Source organism: Phasianus colchicus, chromosome 1 (genome assembly GCF_987193195.1).
Source record: "Phasianus colchicus chromosome 1, bPhaCol1.hap1.1, whole genome shotgun sequence".
Lineage (NCBI taxonomy): Eukaryota > Metazoa > Chordata > Aves > Galliformes > Phasianidae > Phasianus > Phasianus colchicus.
The window spans coordinates 190,585,202-190,603,233 of NC_143436.1; the positions used below are offsets into that span (position 1 = coordinate 190,585,202).

Sequence of the window (18,032 nt, forward strand, 5' to 3'; positions counted from 1 at the left end):
AGATTCCTGAAAGTATCAAGAAATTAAAAGATGATTGCGTTAACACGGCATCTGTAATAAAAAGACATCATTCCTCATCTATGCAAAAACACTGCTTATTCAGGTATGTTCCAGTGTCTCTGGACAGGTTGCCAGTGAGGTTGTGGATGCTCTCTTGCTAGAAGCATTCAAGGCCAGACTGGATGGGGCTGTGAGCAATCTAGTCTAGAGGGAGGCATCCCTGCCTATTGCAGGGGGTTGGAACTATATGATTTTAAGGGTCCCTTCCAACCCAAACCATTCTATGATTCTACTATAGTAAATTCTGAGGCACTTGCTGAATGAGATCAGATTTATGTGCAAGAACAGAACTGGTAAAACCATCCACGTCTCTGCCCCAGTATCAGTGAAACTTATACATGATTGCCAGGCTTCATTTCTTCCGTGCAGGGAAGCTTACAGCCTATGCTGAATGTCCATGGTTCGTGCACCTGAATCAGAAGGTGGTGTGGGCTGTGGGCTTCAAATGTGTGCATCACCTCGTACAGCAACTTCTAGGTCTGGCTGGATAGTAAGCTCAAGGCAGGACCTGATAGTAAGTGAGTCAGCTGGTATGCAGTCATATTTTGTTTTCCTTACTGCTATGATTTGGATCCAGCTACAGTTACTCAAACAAAATATTCAAATCTAATTAGATGATTAGATTTCCAGAGACAACCACACAATTCAGGCCCAGTTCAGTTTTGCTGAAATTTCTGCTGAAGTTTAAGTGATTTTCAAGAGGAATCCATTTGCTAACATCACTGAGGAAGGAAGAATTCAAGTTTTTACTTCTGGAATGACTCTGATTTGAAACCAGAGTAAAGACTGATGACAGCAATTGCACTTAGCCAGGATTTACTTCAGACAGAGTGAAACCCATATGAATCAGATTTGAAGAAGAGCTGTGTGCTGAAATTAAGCAGCTCCTAATAACTCTATCAGCAGCTTAAGGAACCTATTTCTGACCACGTTAATGCCAGTGTAGATCATCCATTTTTCTGTAAAGAAGGGCAACTGTGAGATCAGGACCAGACAGTAACAGGGCTAAATAACAAAAATAAATTGCCTTAAAATCTAGTTATTTAATAATGTGATAAATTTACAATTAAATTAACAGAAAATGGATGTCATAAAAATCTGCCTGTAACAGCATGTCTGGAAGAGACATCACAGCAGAATCATTCTGAAGGTAAATATCCTTTGCAGGGCATTTCACAGGATATTGCATTCCCAGCTCCTTGCTGCAGCAGACCCTTCTTGTTGCAATTGCTTGCCGTGGATATACTACCGTACTAGAAGAACAAAATCACTTTCAGTGGTAATATCAGAAGAGGGAATTGCATTTTGAACCTGTGAATCACGTTAGAAACACTGCTTCATGGCCCCTGCACTTCCACTGAAAACGTTATTGATTCTTTTTAAAGTCTCTGTTAAGCTGTTTTCAAGATAAGTTCACATAGATAGCAGTTTCCTCCTACAGAAAAAAATGGACATTTTTCAAATCTCAGCTGTACTTCTCACACAAGAAGAGTTCTCTCAGTAGTCTCAGTATAATGAATCCTGAAAAATTCAATCCAACTGCCTGGATGCAGAGGGGAACAGATGAAAGGTCTGAAATGTGTGTGATTCTGTGTCTTGAACCATCTGTGAAAGAAGCAAAATACCGCTTGATGGCCATTAGTTTGTGTTTCTTCTTCATGACTGATAGATAACCTGTGATATTTATCTGTAGAAATTGTCTTGCAGTGTCTTCAATTACAACAGCTAGTGACTGCAACCTGTACCTGGATTCTAAAGTGTCTCAAGGACATTAATAAAGACTATATGGCTGCAGAGGTAACACTTACAGACCTTTTTGATTCCCAGAAAGAAAGGAACACCAATACTTCTTGGATATAGAAAGGACACACTTATGATCAGCATGGTAAAAACTATTCAAAACTGGCATAAAAGAAGAAGTGTTAAGAAATATGAGGCCAAAAAAATCCTTCTAATTCACCCAAGTGACTGCTTCCATCTTAATATTTCACAAAGCTTTCAGATGCCTGCCCCACCAGGATCATTCAGAACAACTAGGAAGAGGATGTGGGAGTGGAAACAGCAATACACCATTGTCTTTCTTGTACAGCGGTAAAGAATATGTGGTGCTAGCAGATGTATCAATAATTACAGCAGTGCAATATCTTGGGTGAAAGAATTGCACTGTCTGCAAGGTCAACTGAAGAACATCAGAAAAAAGGTAGTATTTATGGAATGTGTATGAATTATCTTAACTCTTATTTACTGAGGAACATCTGGCTGACTTTACCAAACATCTCTGTCTTCTTTTACTTGCTACATTTCTACACAAGCATGTTAGTGTCTTGATCAGCTCATCAGTGGTTGCTATGCAGAAAAATAGTGTTTTGTACCTGAGCATTTTCTCTAGCTAATATTGTGCTCTTTGTATCTGTTGCTGCTCCCATGGAAATAAATAGACAGCATTACTTTTGGATTGATGTACGTACATACACACACACAAATGTGCTGATCTCTGATATGCTTTTCTATTCGGTGTGCTCTGAATGCAAAACACATTCAGACAGGATTAGATCCTACCTACCAGGCTTATTGACTGATGCCACGTGATGACCACTGCCAGCAAAGTTTGCACCATAGCTGCATCTAAAGCAGCATCTACTCAATGTGATGCTAGTGAGGCTTGGGAGGTCCCAGATTTTCTGCTGCAAGACTTTAGTGTAGGGTATCAAGGAGTGACCAGATGGAGCTGCTGAATTGCTCCTCATGTTTCCCATCTCTGATAGACAATTCCCCACGTCCTTTGCAGGCTTGCTGTAGAGCTAGCACAGTTATTTCTCTCTCTGGTACCTCTACAAAAGGGATGGGAAGGCACTGATCTCTTCCTCAGCCTCATCACTTAACTTGTTTGAGATTCCTTCTCATAGATGGACTGCCCTGAAGTGAGACAAAAGTTCCTTCTCATTTATCTTTATTGGGAGTCTCTTTAAATGAGAATTCCCACCGCTCTGTTCAGCAGTTATATTCATTTTCAACACTGTTGTCAGCTTTCTACCAGTGCAGATAGTTTGGAGAGCCTCTTCTCTTTATAGCTTTTCCATTTAAGATGCCAAGGTGGAAAACCTAACAGAGCCAAGCAATCTTATCTCTTTGTCTCACATTGGCCACTGTTCTATGAGCATCTACTAGCCAGTGCTGTGCCAATGAACATATTTAGATTTCAAACCTTTTGACTGTATTTCCATGAGCTTCAATTTCAGTGGGTTTCCTTCTCTATGTTCATGATCTAACTGTACTTTTCCAGTTGAGAACTGCACAAACTGATGGTGCCCAACTGTAGTTGTTGATGTGGAAATAGTTTAAGAAACTGTTTGTCAGAGTAGACTGCTTTTTCAAGTAGAACAGACAAAGCTTAACTGCATGTTTTGCTGACTCACTTTCAGGCATTTTAAACCTCAGACAGTTTATCTTCATTGTCACTTTCCCCCTCTGCACTGACAGATCACGTCCTGAGTCTCTGCTTAGAAATGAGGCTGTCTGAAGCTGTGACTATCTTGGTTATAGAAATTTCAAACAAATCCTATTTCCACACGTGGCCAAGTTCTTCATCATCATCTTCTAGCTTGAAAATGATTCTAGCTGACGCTTTCCTGCCAGATGAGGCTCTGAACCAGTCAGTATGCAGGCAGTCCCACTGGGGAACTGGAAAGCAGAATACATGTGCAATGAAAAGCAATTAAAGTATCTCTTAAGAAAAGAAAAAGGTGTGTTGCTTCTTTAGAACAGGCATCACATGTCAAGCAATGTACCTGTTCTGGGACTGGATTATTTTAATAACTTATGAAACAGAAAAATAAGGAAAATGGTCAGAAATATGCACTACTTATTTCTACTGAAGCTGCTTCAGCAGGCATTAATAATTTAGCACTAAGGACACAATTTCAGATCTTAGCCAATTATTTCATATCTAACAAGTTCTACTGATAATGTAAAGATAAGATGAATTAAACAAGAAGGGCTTTGATAAGGAGCTGCTTTCTGTTCTGAGCTTTAAGCAGAGCTTGTTATCTGAGATTTACCGTAGGCTGCAGTGTATTTATGTGAGGCTCTAGGTGCTTAGTACCATGTGCAATAGCTTTTCATCTTGAACAGAAATTATATAATTTGCAGAACTACAACCACAATTAAATGCAAATTAATCTGTTTTTTCTCCCTTTTTGCCACAACTGGAGATTCAGCCTTCGGTGACAGAGTTGCTGCTTCACATTGCAGCTGGGCAGAGTGCATTGGGCTGGGGTGATATGTGGTTTTTCCAGGCAGCAGCATCAATGCAGCTCAAGTGCCCAGCATCTCTGGGATCTCATGCTGCATGCCTGGGGTCACCATATTGAACTTCAAAGGAGTGAGTTGATGTGTGAGAAGTATGTGAGATGCAGAACCACATCTCAGGAAGGAGTCAGTTGGACTCATTTCACACTGGATACTGAAGAGTATCAGTATGAAGATCTGATAAACATGTAGATATGAAGTGTCAAGCTAAGGCGAGGCTGTTTTGACTGATTTGTTTACATGTTCTGTTTTCACTCTCCATTAACTGCTTCTTTTTTGTCTCTGACATGTTATTAAAAATTGCAGACTAACCTCGTTTTTCCTTAACTGTTCATAAGTATCTGTGCTGCAAAATAAAAAGAAATATAGTAATCATCAGGAAAAACTGCTGCAGTTTGTGAGGTGGCTGATTGTTTCAACTGAAGATATATCAAGTGCGTTGACTATGGGTGATATTGGTGGACAGTTGGACTCAATGATTTTAGAGGTCTTTTCCAACTTTAACAACCTTTACAGCTGTGTGTCTTACAGCATTTCAGTTAAAGACCTTTGAAAACTTGACAGGTATAACTGAAAGTGTGAAATGCTGTAGCTCTGGTGACATCAGGGAGACCACCCCAATAAATTGAGTCAATCACCAGACATTCCCTGTTCTCAATTTTCAGTTGATTATTTAAAATTTCTTATGTACTTAGCACAGCAGGATGAGAAAGACATTGGCTGTTTTTGTAACTGCCAATAAATGATCTTTCAAAGCACATAACCAGTCTGAGGCTCTTCAGAAAACATTGCATTTGCATTACTGTATATGAGAGTTGTCTTATTTTCCTGCTTATTTTACATATAATCATAAGTTATGTGAGCCAGATACTACACACAAATTTCAAAATAACTGTATTGGACGTTTTGCTGTTGTCTTAGGTGATCTTATCTTCCACCATATCCCTCATCCTTCTCTGTTCCTCAGTGTCTCTTATAACTAAAAAACAGCTGAGTATTCAATTAATACTGGTTCAGATCCTGAACAACTACCCGAGGAAAAGGTCTCTCAAGCATGTAAGAGTGACCTTCCTTGTTTTGAAAAATAAAGATTTGCACTTTGGTTCTGGCTCTCAGCATTGCTCACTGAAGCCAATGAAAACGCTCACTGCTGCCAGCAGGATCTGGAGAGGATCCCATATTCAGAGAAAGAACAGCTAAAAAGTAGTAACAACTCAGACACTCATACAAAACCAGTACATGTGAAATGAGTCACTTTCCAAACCAGTCTCAATTTTCCAGTCTGAAAAGACATTTCAAGTTCAACAGTCCATTCACAAGTGTAGCTTTTGTGTGTATTTATCTGATCACTTCCAAACATGTCTGATAAACACATCATAAAACCCAACTTTCTACACTGTCATTTTACACAGATTTTCCAAATGCAGCTCTCTGCTATCTTCTATAATTTGGACCATTCAATTGCCTAAGAATAAGCCAAGGTAAGTGAACAAACTGCACTAAAATTTCAATTATCCCCACTTGCCTTTCAGTAAAGAGAATTTTAAGAGTTTCTATCATTCTACTAAAGTACAGGCACAGTTCTGTAAGTGTAGCTATTTCTCTATCAAATTCAAACAGTAATACCTATGTGTCAAACTCACACCCTGGCCCCAGAAATTCAGACTAACAGTGCTGTGAAGCCTGAGAGAGATGTACAGATTGATACCATAGCTGGTCTCAATGACACTGGCAGGTTTCTTCCAACTCGGGATATTGTATGAATTCTAAACTCATCCAGCTTGAAGATCATGACCAGAAAATGGGTGTATCATCAATACTTTCAGCAGTGCTAATTCAAGTTGCAAACTAATTTAGAAGGAATTTTGAGGGATAAGAGTTCACCTCAGAAACAGCTGTAGTGAATGATGTTACAGCTTCTACAATATACGCACACTGAGTATGTGCCAGTGTAGGTGGGATTCAAGTCACAAAACTTTAAGTGATTGTAATATAGATGTTTACATCTCAGCTAATCACTTAGGCTCCTTCCACTCATCTGTGAAAAACAGACAAATCTTAGAGCATGATTTGTCTGAGCAATCTACTTCTGAATTAGATGAATTGTAAAGTGCCAAGAGCACAGCACTGACTCTAGAGAGAGATTGGGCAACTAGCTTAAATGAAGACAAGGTACATGTGAATACAGCATATATTTACCACTAACATACACCCTTACAGATATTTAGATAAGCATATATAATCTCCTTGCAATATTTAGGTATGAGCATTTCATATAGCTCTCTCCCTGCTTCCTTCGGTAAATCTTTCCAACACCCATACTGACATTGTCATGTGTGAAGATTTCACTGCTGGGATGTCTTCAAAGCTTACATTTATCATGTGGATGTCAGACTGCTCTTATCAAAACCTGCTGTGCAGCTATCCCAGGAGAGTTCTGCCAATGGAGCCTTGATCTGATGCTCAGAGATCTATGGGGGTTCACTGTCTCCAAAAAGACAGGGAGATTGAAGGCTGTAACAGACATCACATGAAACCAGCCCTGCATGCCACAAGCAACCTTCATAAGCTGCTTCATCCGAACTCTTCAGTTATAATTTGGCAAAGTTCCTAAGTTAGAATTTTTATGATTTGTTGACAACCAACTTCCCTCAGAGCAATAAGGCATCATGCTGATTTCTTAGAAGTTTGGGAAATGCACATAAAGGTGTCTGAGACCTAATGGAGAATTTATTGAGCTGGGAATTGGAGTAAACAACCCAAAGTGTCTCAACCTTAACTCCGTTTCAGCTGCTGTTAAGTTGCTATGGCAAATCTTTAGATTCTGTTCCTTAGGGCTCAATGATAATGAACCAGAACGCATTCATTTTTAATATACAGTGCTTTGTTTGCACAGCACATTCCTATCAAAGCTACAAAATGCTTAGCATTAATTCAATTTAAGAGAAATTCCAGCTCCCAAAATTACAGCTGGATCTAGCCCTGTCCCAGCTCTGATTTCCATGCCCACCTATTAATACAATTTGCTTTGTACTGATAGATTTGAAAGCAGTGCTGGAGTTGAAATATCCGCATTTCAATTACCTCAACCAGTCCCTTTATACAGGGCAAACAGCCACAATCAGGTGCAGTGATTTTGCATTGACCACATCAAACAGATTTTAAACAGTAAAACAGCAGTGAGAAGACAGGGGTGCTGATAAAGCTTTTGAGTCATTACTGCTGAGTGATACAGCAGCACAGCACCTGATTGTGGTTTTGGCCCATTGGAATTTTTTAATTCCAGCCATTATTTCAGAAGTTGTCTGGTCTGAATAAAGATTAAATGCACCCTGTATGTTTATTCCAAGCTTATCAATTGCAAAACATAAGAAAGCAACTCTTGGAATCCCTATAGTAGCTTGAAAGCCTTTTCTTTGTGCACCTAGCAGCAATAAAGCATGTGCTACTGAAGTATCTATTTTTACCCCCAGAAATATAGAACATATACTTTAAGTTCAGGAGGAATCAAGTAAATCAACAGAAGAAACTCCCTTCATCTCAGTTTCCTCCAAAGGTAGATAATTTTACATAGAAGTTTCAATGGCTGCTTGCATGCACCAAATTTCATAAAGGACTGCATTTCCCTAATGCTTGACTCTTCAAAGGATTGCCAATTTTCAGTCTTTGGGTTGAATAATGTGATCTGGCATTTCTTAAGAGTCCCCACATGCTGGCTGAAAACATTTGGCTGTGAATCTTGATCTAGAAGGACAAAGCAATGCATGTATCTATTTTAAGACAATGAAATACGTAGTCTTACAGCAACAGATTTTAAAAACTTGAACAAAAAAGACAAAAAAAGGGAAGGTAAGAATTTGCATATAAAAAACTGAAGGACCTATGTATGTATACAGCCCAGTGCAGCATTTAGTTGGTGAAAAGTTTGCTTACTTCCCTCATTAATCATGAGCTGATAGCTGAATTCCAATGAATTAGAAAGGATAACAGTGGAATTTTTTATCCTCTCATGTCAGTTTGTCAGTTATTGAATTCAAATTAAGTTCATTCACCACTAGCAACGAATGAATTATAAATAATAGAACTTGCTGTTTCACACTTTCTGTTTCGGTGTCTTTTTTTCCTCGTTGGAGATATTAAGTGGCAAAGAGATTGTGAGCTCCTAATTAACAGCAAGTCCCACTGCTCAGTCTTCCCTTGATGTCTCTCAATACTTTGCCATTAGTGGTGTGAGGTCTCTGAAAACACCCCAAAGAGAGACGTAGTTTCTCTGATACAAAAGGAACAGGCAGTACATAAAAAATTTTCAGTAAACTCCTGGAAAATATTCTAAGAAGCAGCAGAAAGTCTGAATACAGACTGGGATAATGAATAATAACAACAACAACAACAAAAAGTCAGAACCACTGAAGTATGCACAGAAAAAAAGTCCATGTCTAAAGGTGACACAATTTATCCTGAATAAATAATTCTCAATTGCTTTCCTGTGGAATCTGCATTTACGTATGACTTCCAATTTCTTTCTGCTAAATAATTCTAGTCTTACACTGAAACTATTATCTCTGTGTTACACTTCCACCTCTCTTCATTTCATGTAACTACTTTTATACATCTCAATGAAAGTATTGTGCTATTACATTAAGGGTCTGGATTGCTCTCTAGATACAGATGTAGAAACATAAGTTTCTATGGAGAGAATACTTTTATCACAGATGTCTAGAACAGGTTAGATGAATAAGATGCAGGCAGATTCCCTCCCTGGAGATGCCCTTCTCTTTCCACCCAAAGGAAACCTCAGAGTGACTAGCTAAAATATAGATGAATACTCTGGTCATTAAGAGTTAAGGGAAACAAAACGAACACAGTGAAGATGAGGTTTGTGTAGTGGACCACAAGCAAATAAAATGATGGATCAAAAAATGGTTTATTGGCATGCCATGTTTTCTGAAGAGTTTTCCAAGTCAGCAGTGAAACTGAAGAAAGGTGCCTGCGGGCTGAGATGGGGGTCCTCAAAACAGAGGTGAAATCCCCCAGCCCAGCAAATGTTGGGGTTGGGGTAAATCAGAGAATGCATGGGAAGTAAGAAAACTGCACCCAATGAGCCCTACATCTACTGGGAGATCTCCTCACAGAGCATTGGTTTTTCCCACACTCTTCTCTGTTGGCTTTTCAATGACCAGATTATGATAGGTATTTTCAACCTATGTGGATCTTTATTTTATTTCCTTGCAGTGGTATTTGCTTTGACTAAGCTCTCCGGCTAAAAAATAATTTTGCTTATGTTCAGTGAAGAACAGCAAAATCACTACATACCAAAGAAAGGAAAACAGAAAGAAAATCATTAACTTGTCTTTACAACTGCAGATTTGCAACACACAGTAATTTGCCTCTAGTTCTTTTGCAGATTCTCTCCAGGATAAGCCACTGAAGTTGCCTTGAGTTATAAGAATACCAAAATACATTGAATCCCAGGCATTTTACAGGGTTACTGGCTGTAAAGAGTTTATCCATAAAGTGCACTGAAAATTTTAATCTCAGTAAACAAGCACATTTCCCAATCCATATTTATTTTTTTCCATAGTGCTTAATGTAGACATAAGCTACCTTTTTAATTACTGTATGATTTGAAGAAGCAGTGTTTAGTTGAATGCTCCAGGCTCTGCTGCACTGCACATTATAATAATATTTAAAATACAAAGTTTCCCAAGTAGATTTCTCAGAGCTGGACACAGCCATTTGTGTGGGTTTGATTGCACAAATTTACATTAATAAATGTAAAGGCTTTTGAGGCTTTTGAGGTTTTTTTCTTTAGAGGTTTGGGGTATTTTTTGGAATAAGTCTGGAATAAAAAAAACAAATGTTACACTTCTGATTTGGGAAGTGATATTTAGAGATGTGGCTAAGACCACAAAGACTTCTGTAGTGAAGCACCAAAGCATATCAGCTTAGTGAGAACAGACCATATCCAGAATACATAAGTTAGTACAAAACACAGAGGACCAAGGCTACTCCAGGTTCTGCAGAGATTTATTAGCTTGGCTTGCTGTGGAAGCTAATAAGCCCTGATTCTCAGCAGGGCTTACCAGATCCGTGCTGATAGAGGGGTAATGAGTTCTGACAAAGCTCAAACCAGCAAATTGTTCAGGACCCTTTGTGTGTACACTTCAATTGACTTGTGGTTGCTGGCATGGATTTCGCATGCCATTGTTATCTACATTTTGGTTTCCTGGCTTTCCTCACAGCAAAGCAAGCTTCATCTGTTCCTACATGTCCAGTGACTGTAGCTTTTCTGAAAATGCAATTTCAAGTGCTTGACCATAACTCCCTACCACTAAATCACTCATTGTTAGGTCTGGAAAATATCCAGTCAAGGTGGAATAGGTTCAGAAGTCAACTAAAAAGCCAGAGAGGCTAGAAGAGGTTAGAGATGCATCAAACACTTTCAACCTGATCTTGTCCAACAGTTCTCTGCTAACACTGATCCACAGCATGTCAGTTCTTGCCCTTTCTGGCAACAGTACCAATTAGAGCTCAGTGCAGTTGCTGTTCACTAGAATGAGACTATCAGTGCTAGTATTTTTTTTCCATCCTTCCGTGTTACTTTATCTCTTCACGTTGAGGGCATAATGACAAAATGGAGAATTTAGCCTTAATTGGATCTCTGCAATGTTATCACCTGAATTAGCTCCCCCATGAATAATTATCACTGCCTGGAGGCTGACAAATTGCTTCCCTCTATTTCATGATTGTCAGGAATTTCAAATTATATGCTGAGCATGAGGGAAAAAAATAAAAATGAAAAACCTAGAGAAGCATATTTATTAAGATTATTAAAATATTTGGCACTGAGTCCTATAGTCTTTCAGGGTCCCCAAAGGCACGAGTGACAGCAAGAACTTTTCTAGGGCCAATTTCAGGACTCTTGGTCTTTCAGCCAGAAATGATTTCCATCAACAGACTTGCTAAGTCCAAGGAAAACTGTAACTGCTACGCCTGGCCCACAGTTAGGCAATTCCTGTGTTGCTCACTGCCCCATTTAAGCTACCTACATTATCTTGTTAAGTGTCTCATCTGCATATTTGATCTTGCAAGTTAGATGGTAAATTTATTGTAGTATGGAGAAGAGGAGGCTCAGGGGAGACCTTATCAGTCACTGAAAGGAGCTTGTAATAAGCTGGGGCTTGGCCTCTTCTCCTGTGTAACAAGCAATAGGATAAGAGAGAATGGCCTCAAGTTGTGCCAGGGGAGGTTCAGGCTGGAAGTAGGAAAAACTTTTCTCAGAGAGAGTGGTGAGGCATTGGAACAAGGCTGCCCAGGGAGGTGATGAGGTCACCATCCTTGGAGGTGTTCAAGAAATGTTGAGATGTGGCAATGAGGGACGTGGTTAGAGCAGTACTGGTGGTAGGTGGATGGTTGGACTAGATGATCTAAGATGTCTTTTCCAACCTTAATGATTCTATGATTCTATGAGCAAGGGGACAACAGCAGACTGGCACATGTTTAGAACAGTATATGAAAGTCTTTGCTTTGGAGGATGATTCACAGAGAATATACTTTTAATGAGAACAATCATTCCATGTCTGGTTAAGGCCCCATGCGAGATCACAATGTGTCACTACACCACAAAATCCATCTTGGATATCAAAAGAGCTGACAACGGCTAAGAGATCTTCATCTCATAAAACCAAATCACTATAAAAGTATAATGCTCTTTGAAAATAGCTTGAAATGATAAGCTTAAGCAATATGGCATTATTCAATTTTCACATCAGTGACGTTGTGCTTGTAAGATTGATGCATTTCTCAATCCAGTTCAGTTCAGCTTCTCAAACTGTCCCCACTACCCAGTTGAACCCATAGCACAAAAGTCAATCATGGACCAGAAAGCTGGTGACATGTTCCCAGGAGAAAGCTCTCCCTGCTCACCTGACATACAGTGACCTCTTCTGATTAGTCCTCAGGGAGCCAGACCCAGAACTCATGCTGTGATTCATCATCTGCTCACGCAGGTCATGGATTTTTGCCTCAAACCGAGCGTACTCTGAGGAGATAAAAAAACACAGAATAAGGATATTTGAGTTTTCTTGACCTACATAATCATTAAGGCTGCTAAATGTAAATGAATATTAAATTAACAAGAGTAATGCATGTCCTGAAAATTGAGGTCTAGTAGAATCTCTTCAGTAAATATATGACTTTTTTTATTGCAGAACATGAAACTTTCAGCACTTTCCATACTGACTGTGCAGTCCCTCAAACAGCTAGATCTTCTTTCCTGGCTTTCAATGAAGAGAATTAGGTTTAAAATGTGTTACTGAGTACTCTGCAGTCCACAAAAGGGATGTTAAAAACAGATCTCTACTGTATCATATCTTCTTCCAAACAATGAGATACCTTGATAGGGTTAATGGAATGATGCACTGAAGTTATTAGTTATTCAAGTACTGAGTATAAAATCTCACTAAACTGAAGGAAATACATCAAAATCCAATTATCCCCCCAAAATAAGGTTTTTGAAAAAAGCTTTAATTTCTTGAAACCAACAACGTAAAGGCAATGCTCCAGCAATGCAGAGAATCATAACTCAACCCCAAACTGGGAAATCTACCCATGTGAGCTGGCGACTAACTTGAGGGGGTGGACAAAGATTCATTTCACTGAGTCAGTGGCACTTCGAAGAGTAAGATGCTGCAGACTGATGCCAGCAAAATGATGTTCCTCACATTTCAGCGTTTTATTACAGTGACTGCTTCAAAAGCAGGATCTAGAATCATAGAATCATAGCATCGTTAAGGTTGGCAGAAACCATCCAGTCCAACCATCAGCCCATCACACATTCCCATTAAATGTCCCTCAGTGACACATTTCTTGAACACCTCCAGGGATGGTGACTCTCCCAGCTCCCTGGGCAGCCTGTTCCAGTGGTCAGGCATAAATAAATTTTTCTTATTATCCAACCTGAATCCTCCCATGGAGCAACTTAAAGCCATTCCCTCTCCTTCTATCACTGTTACCTGGGAGAAGAGGCCAACCCCCAACCCACAACCTCCTTTATGTTTTCTCCATGACAGGTCTGGAGGAGAAGCAAAACCAGCAGTCAAGGTTTCTTCTCTTAAAGGATGGCTGTACAACTCAACAGATCACATCACCTCTTAGTTTATGCAAATAAATCTGTGCTGTGCACTTACAAACTATCAGTCTGCTCCCTGTTTGCTGCTGTTTGAGCTACGTGAGAGTTCTGTAGGACAGCAATGTTCTCATTTTCCCCTAGCAGAAATTTCAGCATTATTTTTGTTCAATAATTTGGTGTTCACACTGGCTCCGTTTCCAGAATGTCTTTAGCACTAATTCATTTTATTTGATGCCCTTTAACTTTTCATTGGATAACCACATTTGACATTTCCAAGATCCTACATTTTGTACAGTCGCTAGCTACCATCAAAATGCCTTACCAGAGTGGTTTAATTTGGGCTTCCATGTATTTATTTATTTATTTACTTTAATTTTTCCTCTTGTTACACTCAGGCTTATTTTCCACTGAGCTTCTTTGGCATTGTTTATTGAATTTTCTAAGTGACAGTGTCTACTTTGGCAATCAGCTGGGAAGTGCTGCTGGGATATAGGCTTTTCAGCCTTCCCAGGTACCTGTGACTTCACCAACTGCAGCTGAAATTCTGCATGTCAGGAGAACAGACACTCCTGCATACAGACTGTATTTCAGAATTATTCTTTAGATCATTTCTTATTTCTTTCACCTACAGCACCTCTTCAAAATTCTCGGTGATTTAAAAGCCTTGAAGGGCCTAATGCTCCTGCAAACCTGTGTTGTTTTGTAAAGTGGGGTTTACCTCTGAAATATTTATCCCAGTCTAGGATTTATGTTTTCTCTATGTGAGTCATATTTGTTCTGTTCTCCCGCTCTACAATTCATTTAGTAAATAACCATCTTCCAACCAGGGATTTGTCTAAAACTGCTATTTCATTATAACAGACTTAACATTTCTTCTTGGCAAACAGGAAAGGTGAACAAGAAAGATCCTCCATTTCTGTAGCTCACACAGTATCAGTCTTCTGCATAAAGATGGAATACTATGATATCAGGGTTTTTACTAGGTCTGTTTTGTGTGCTGGATACGTGAAAGAAGATAGTGAAGATGTAGATGGACAGGGCTCTGAGTGCCCTGATTGACCTGTACATGTCCCTGTTCATTGCAGGAGAATGAACTAGATGATGCTTAGAGGTCCCTTCCAATTCAAATGGTTCTTCTAAATAGTGGTTTTAATGGTTCAAATCAAGAATGATTCTACATAGCACAGTTCAGTTTCTTTGATGTTTTCTACCTGGATGAGGACAAAGATTTGAATGATTTGCATCAGAGCAGCTGTGTAATGGCAGCTTTCTTTTACTAAACAACCATGTCTCAGGCAGACTCTGTATGTAAGGTGTGGGAGTCAGAGTGTGAAGAGAGGACTGAAAATCTGAGTAACACAACACCCAGCTACTTGCAAATCCAACATCAGTGTGCAATGCTCAGATGACTGTGGGTTGGTCAGATGATGCTATTACAGCTTTTATTCTGATTTGCAAGGGCACTTGGAGCTTAACTTGGAATTTAATCACAGAATGGGTTGGGTTGGAAGGAACCTCAAAGATTATCCAGTTTCAACCCTGCGCTCAGGGCAGGGAAACTAACTGCAAGATGAATTGTCATCGATAGATTTCAACTGATTACAAACTTATTCTAAATAATCTAAATAAGTGTGTGGTGGGAGTTCAGAATTCAAATGACTACTCCATGCTTCATTTTAAGAAATACTGAAATAAGAATGATCATTCTTTTCCTTTGTGTTCTTAGGATTTTTTTTCCCCTTTGGCTTGAAATACATGATAACTGGAAAATAACCAATTTTATGGCTCTGTATTTTCCCACATTAGCACCTTCATGTTGTACAGCAAAAAAAGCCAACCTGAAATATACTCCTACCCCTTTCTTCTGACAAAAATCTGGACCACAAAATAGAAAGACAGTCAATGCAGATAGTATTTAACCCAGCTCAGATCAGCTTCTTTAATCTCAGTCCTCATTCTTCTTTTACTGATGCCTACATACTACACTGACTGCTGCATTTGAAATGTGAATAGGGAATGAAAGAATGATGCTCCATTTCTGCTATCAGAACTGTTAGTCCTCCCCACTGGGAAAAGGCCCTTTTTTCTTCGCACTTCTTTATATATGGGGTCATTCCAGAGGACCTGTTTCTTAATAGCTTTGCATTTGCTAGATGTGAACAGTGGCAGTACTAGAGTCTGGAAAAATGTTTCACGCTTCCTTCAGATTCACCTCTGAATCTAAATAACACACTTGAAAGGTTCCTATGCAATTAAAAGGGCACTAAAGTTGTGACATACTGACAAGAAAGGCAGTTAAGGCTGATTCACTAATTTTATGCCCTTTCAAGAAAGGTAGAAGCATTGCTGCATCTTAGTAAAATTTGCCAAATTTGTACGTACCAAAATCCATCTGCAGAGGTCCAACAAATTGCCTGAATCACTAATGATCTAACAAACTAATTCCGGTAGCTTATGAAAGTGATAAAATCACATAGTAGGTGAAAGGACAAATAAACGACCAAACGGAAATCTATGTAATTGCTGAGGTCAGACAGACTTGGGTCAGGCTGTGGGTATGAAAAGGACCTGGGGGTGTTAGCTGACATCGGGCGGAACATGAGCCAGCAGTGTGCCCAGGTGGCCAAGAAGGCCGATGGCATCCTGGTTTGTATCAAAAATAATGCAGCCAGCAGGAGCAGGGAGGAGATCATCCCCTGTACTCAGCTCGGGAGAGGCTGCACGTCCAGTCCAGTGTTCAGTTTTGGGCCACTCACTAGAAGAAAGACATCAAGGCCATGGAGTGTGTCCAGAGAAGGGTAATGAAACTGTGAGAGATCTGGAGCACAAGTCTTACGTGGAATGGCTGAAGGAATTGGGATTATTTAAGTTTGGAGAAGAGGAGGCTCAGGGGAGACCTTATCATTCTCTACAGCTCCATGATAAGAGGTTGTAGTGAGGTAGGTGTTGGCCTCTTCTCCCATGTAACAGGGAGGATGGTAGGATGAGAGGAAATGGCCTCAAGCTGTATCAGGGAAGGTTCAGTTTGGATAGTATGAAAAGCTTTTCTCAGAAAGAGTGGTGAAGCATTGGCACAGGCTGCCCAAGGAAGTGGGGGAGTCAGTGCCCTGGAGGTGTTTAAGAAATGCATAGATCTGGCACTGACAGACATGGTTTAGAGTGGTCACAGGTATGGGTTGATGGTTGGAGTAGAAGAAGTGGTCTTTCCAACTTTAATGAGTCTATGATTGTATGAAAAATGGTCTAAAAGACTATTTATTAGACCTGAGGATATAAGAAAGCACTCGGAAGTCTAACGTGCACTTGAGAGACTGGAAATGAACACAAAAGACTAAACACAAAGAGATTTTTAGAAGATTGTAGTGGAAAACAAAATATTTCTAAATTTAGAAATAGCAAAGAGATTTTATATTAGATGGCTTGATGAGAATTTTTGGTCATAAAATAAAAAATAACTGAGATAAAATAATCAAGATGCAGCAGCTCTTTTACATGAAAAAGTTCCTGAGTTTCTTGAAGCTACAATACTATTAATTTTTCATTTTTAAGTTTGTAGTACAATTTGTAGCTTTAACTAAGTTTTAAGAACATGAAAACAAAAATCCTGATCTTACAAATAAAGCTAAGCAACTGAAGTGCTGACAGTATACAACAGTGAGAACAGTAGTACAGCATCACAGTTCGAGTCCTTATTAGTTTGAACATTTAGTGTTGACATTTTTAGAGAGAGAGAAATTCATTCTGTCAGCAGGTATTAAAATTTGCTTTCCCTGTGTAATTCAGGGTCATCACTGTTTGCTCCTAGATTATAACAGATTTCCTAATTGCTGCATCTCTAACCCACTTCAGTAAATGTTGAAGCAGTGATTGTTAATAACACAAGTGGGAGGTTGGAAAAGGCACTGTTTATCTATTGGACTTCACTGGAGTGTGGAAGGAATGTAGAAGTCAAACGACTGAATTTTAACAGTCAACTGTACAACGACAACAACGACAACATCAACAAAACCCAAAATAAACTAAAAAGGAATTAGTTCAGAGACAGAATTTTATTGTCTCCAAAAGAGTGTGTCAAATACCTCTAGACTCTATAACAAAGGGATGGCTGCCAGACCAGCTTCCCCATCAGTATCAATTTGGCATTATTTCAGTGGATCCAGGCCAGTTTAAACCTTCTGTGATGTTTTTAAAATTCTGTTTTGTGGAAATACAGATTGTATGCCACTATGGTGAGTCATGAACTTATTGCCTTGCACATCTGAGATAGCAACAAGAATGATACTATTATTATGGTAACATTATTTATGCTATTTATGCAAATCTTTTTTTTTTTTTTTCTTTTCTCCCTCTGTCTTGTCTTAGCAGATAGCTTGGCTGAATGGTTTAAGATTTAAAATAATTGAAAAATGTATTTGTTTTCCATTTCTTCCCTTTCCCTGCAATGCTGTCCAGTCACCATCTCGCCTTATACACAGAAGCTAGAGAAAGGTTTTTTTAAAAAAGTTTTTTACAATAAGAGTAGTGAGGTGTTGGA

General features: G+C 39.2%; 1 protein-coding gene across 10 annotated transcripts in view; it reads right to left on the bottom strand.

The window, feature by feature from the left end:
* The window catches only part of DLG2 (discs large MAGUK scaffold protein 2), a 1,008,740-nt gene that overhangs the window by 78,695 nt on the left and 912,013 nt on the right, over positions 1–18,032 (bottom strand). For all 10 annotated transcript variants that reach the window (XM_090134092.1, XM_090134093.1, XM_090134091.1 and 7 more), the window contains one exon: positions 12,295–12,409. In XM_090134092.1, the coding sequence (XP_089990218.1) occupies positions 12,295–12,409 (115 nt within the window). The remainder of the gene's footprint in view (positions 1–12,294; positions 12,410–18,032) is intronic.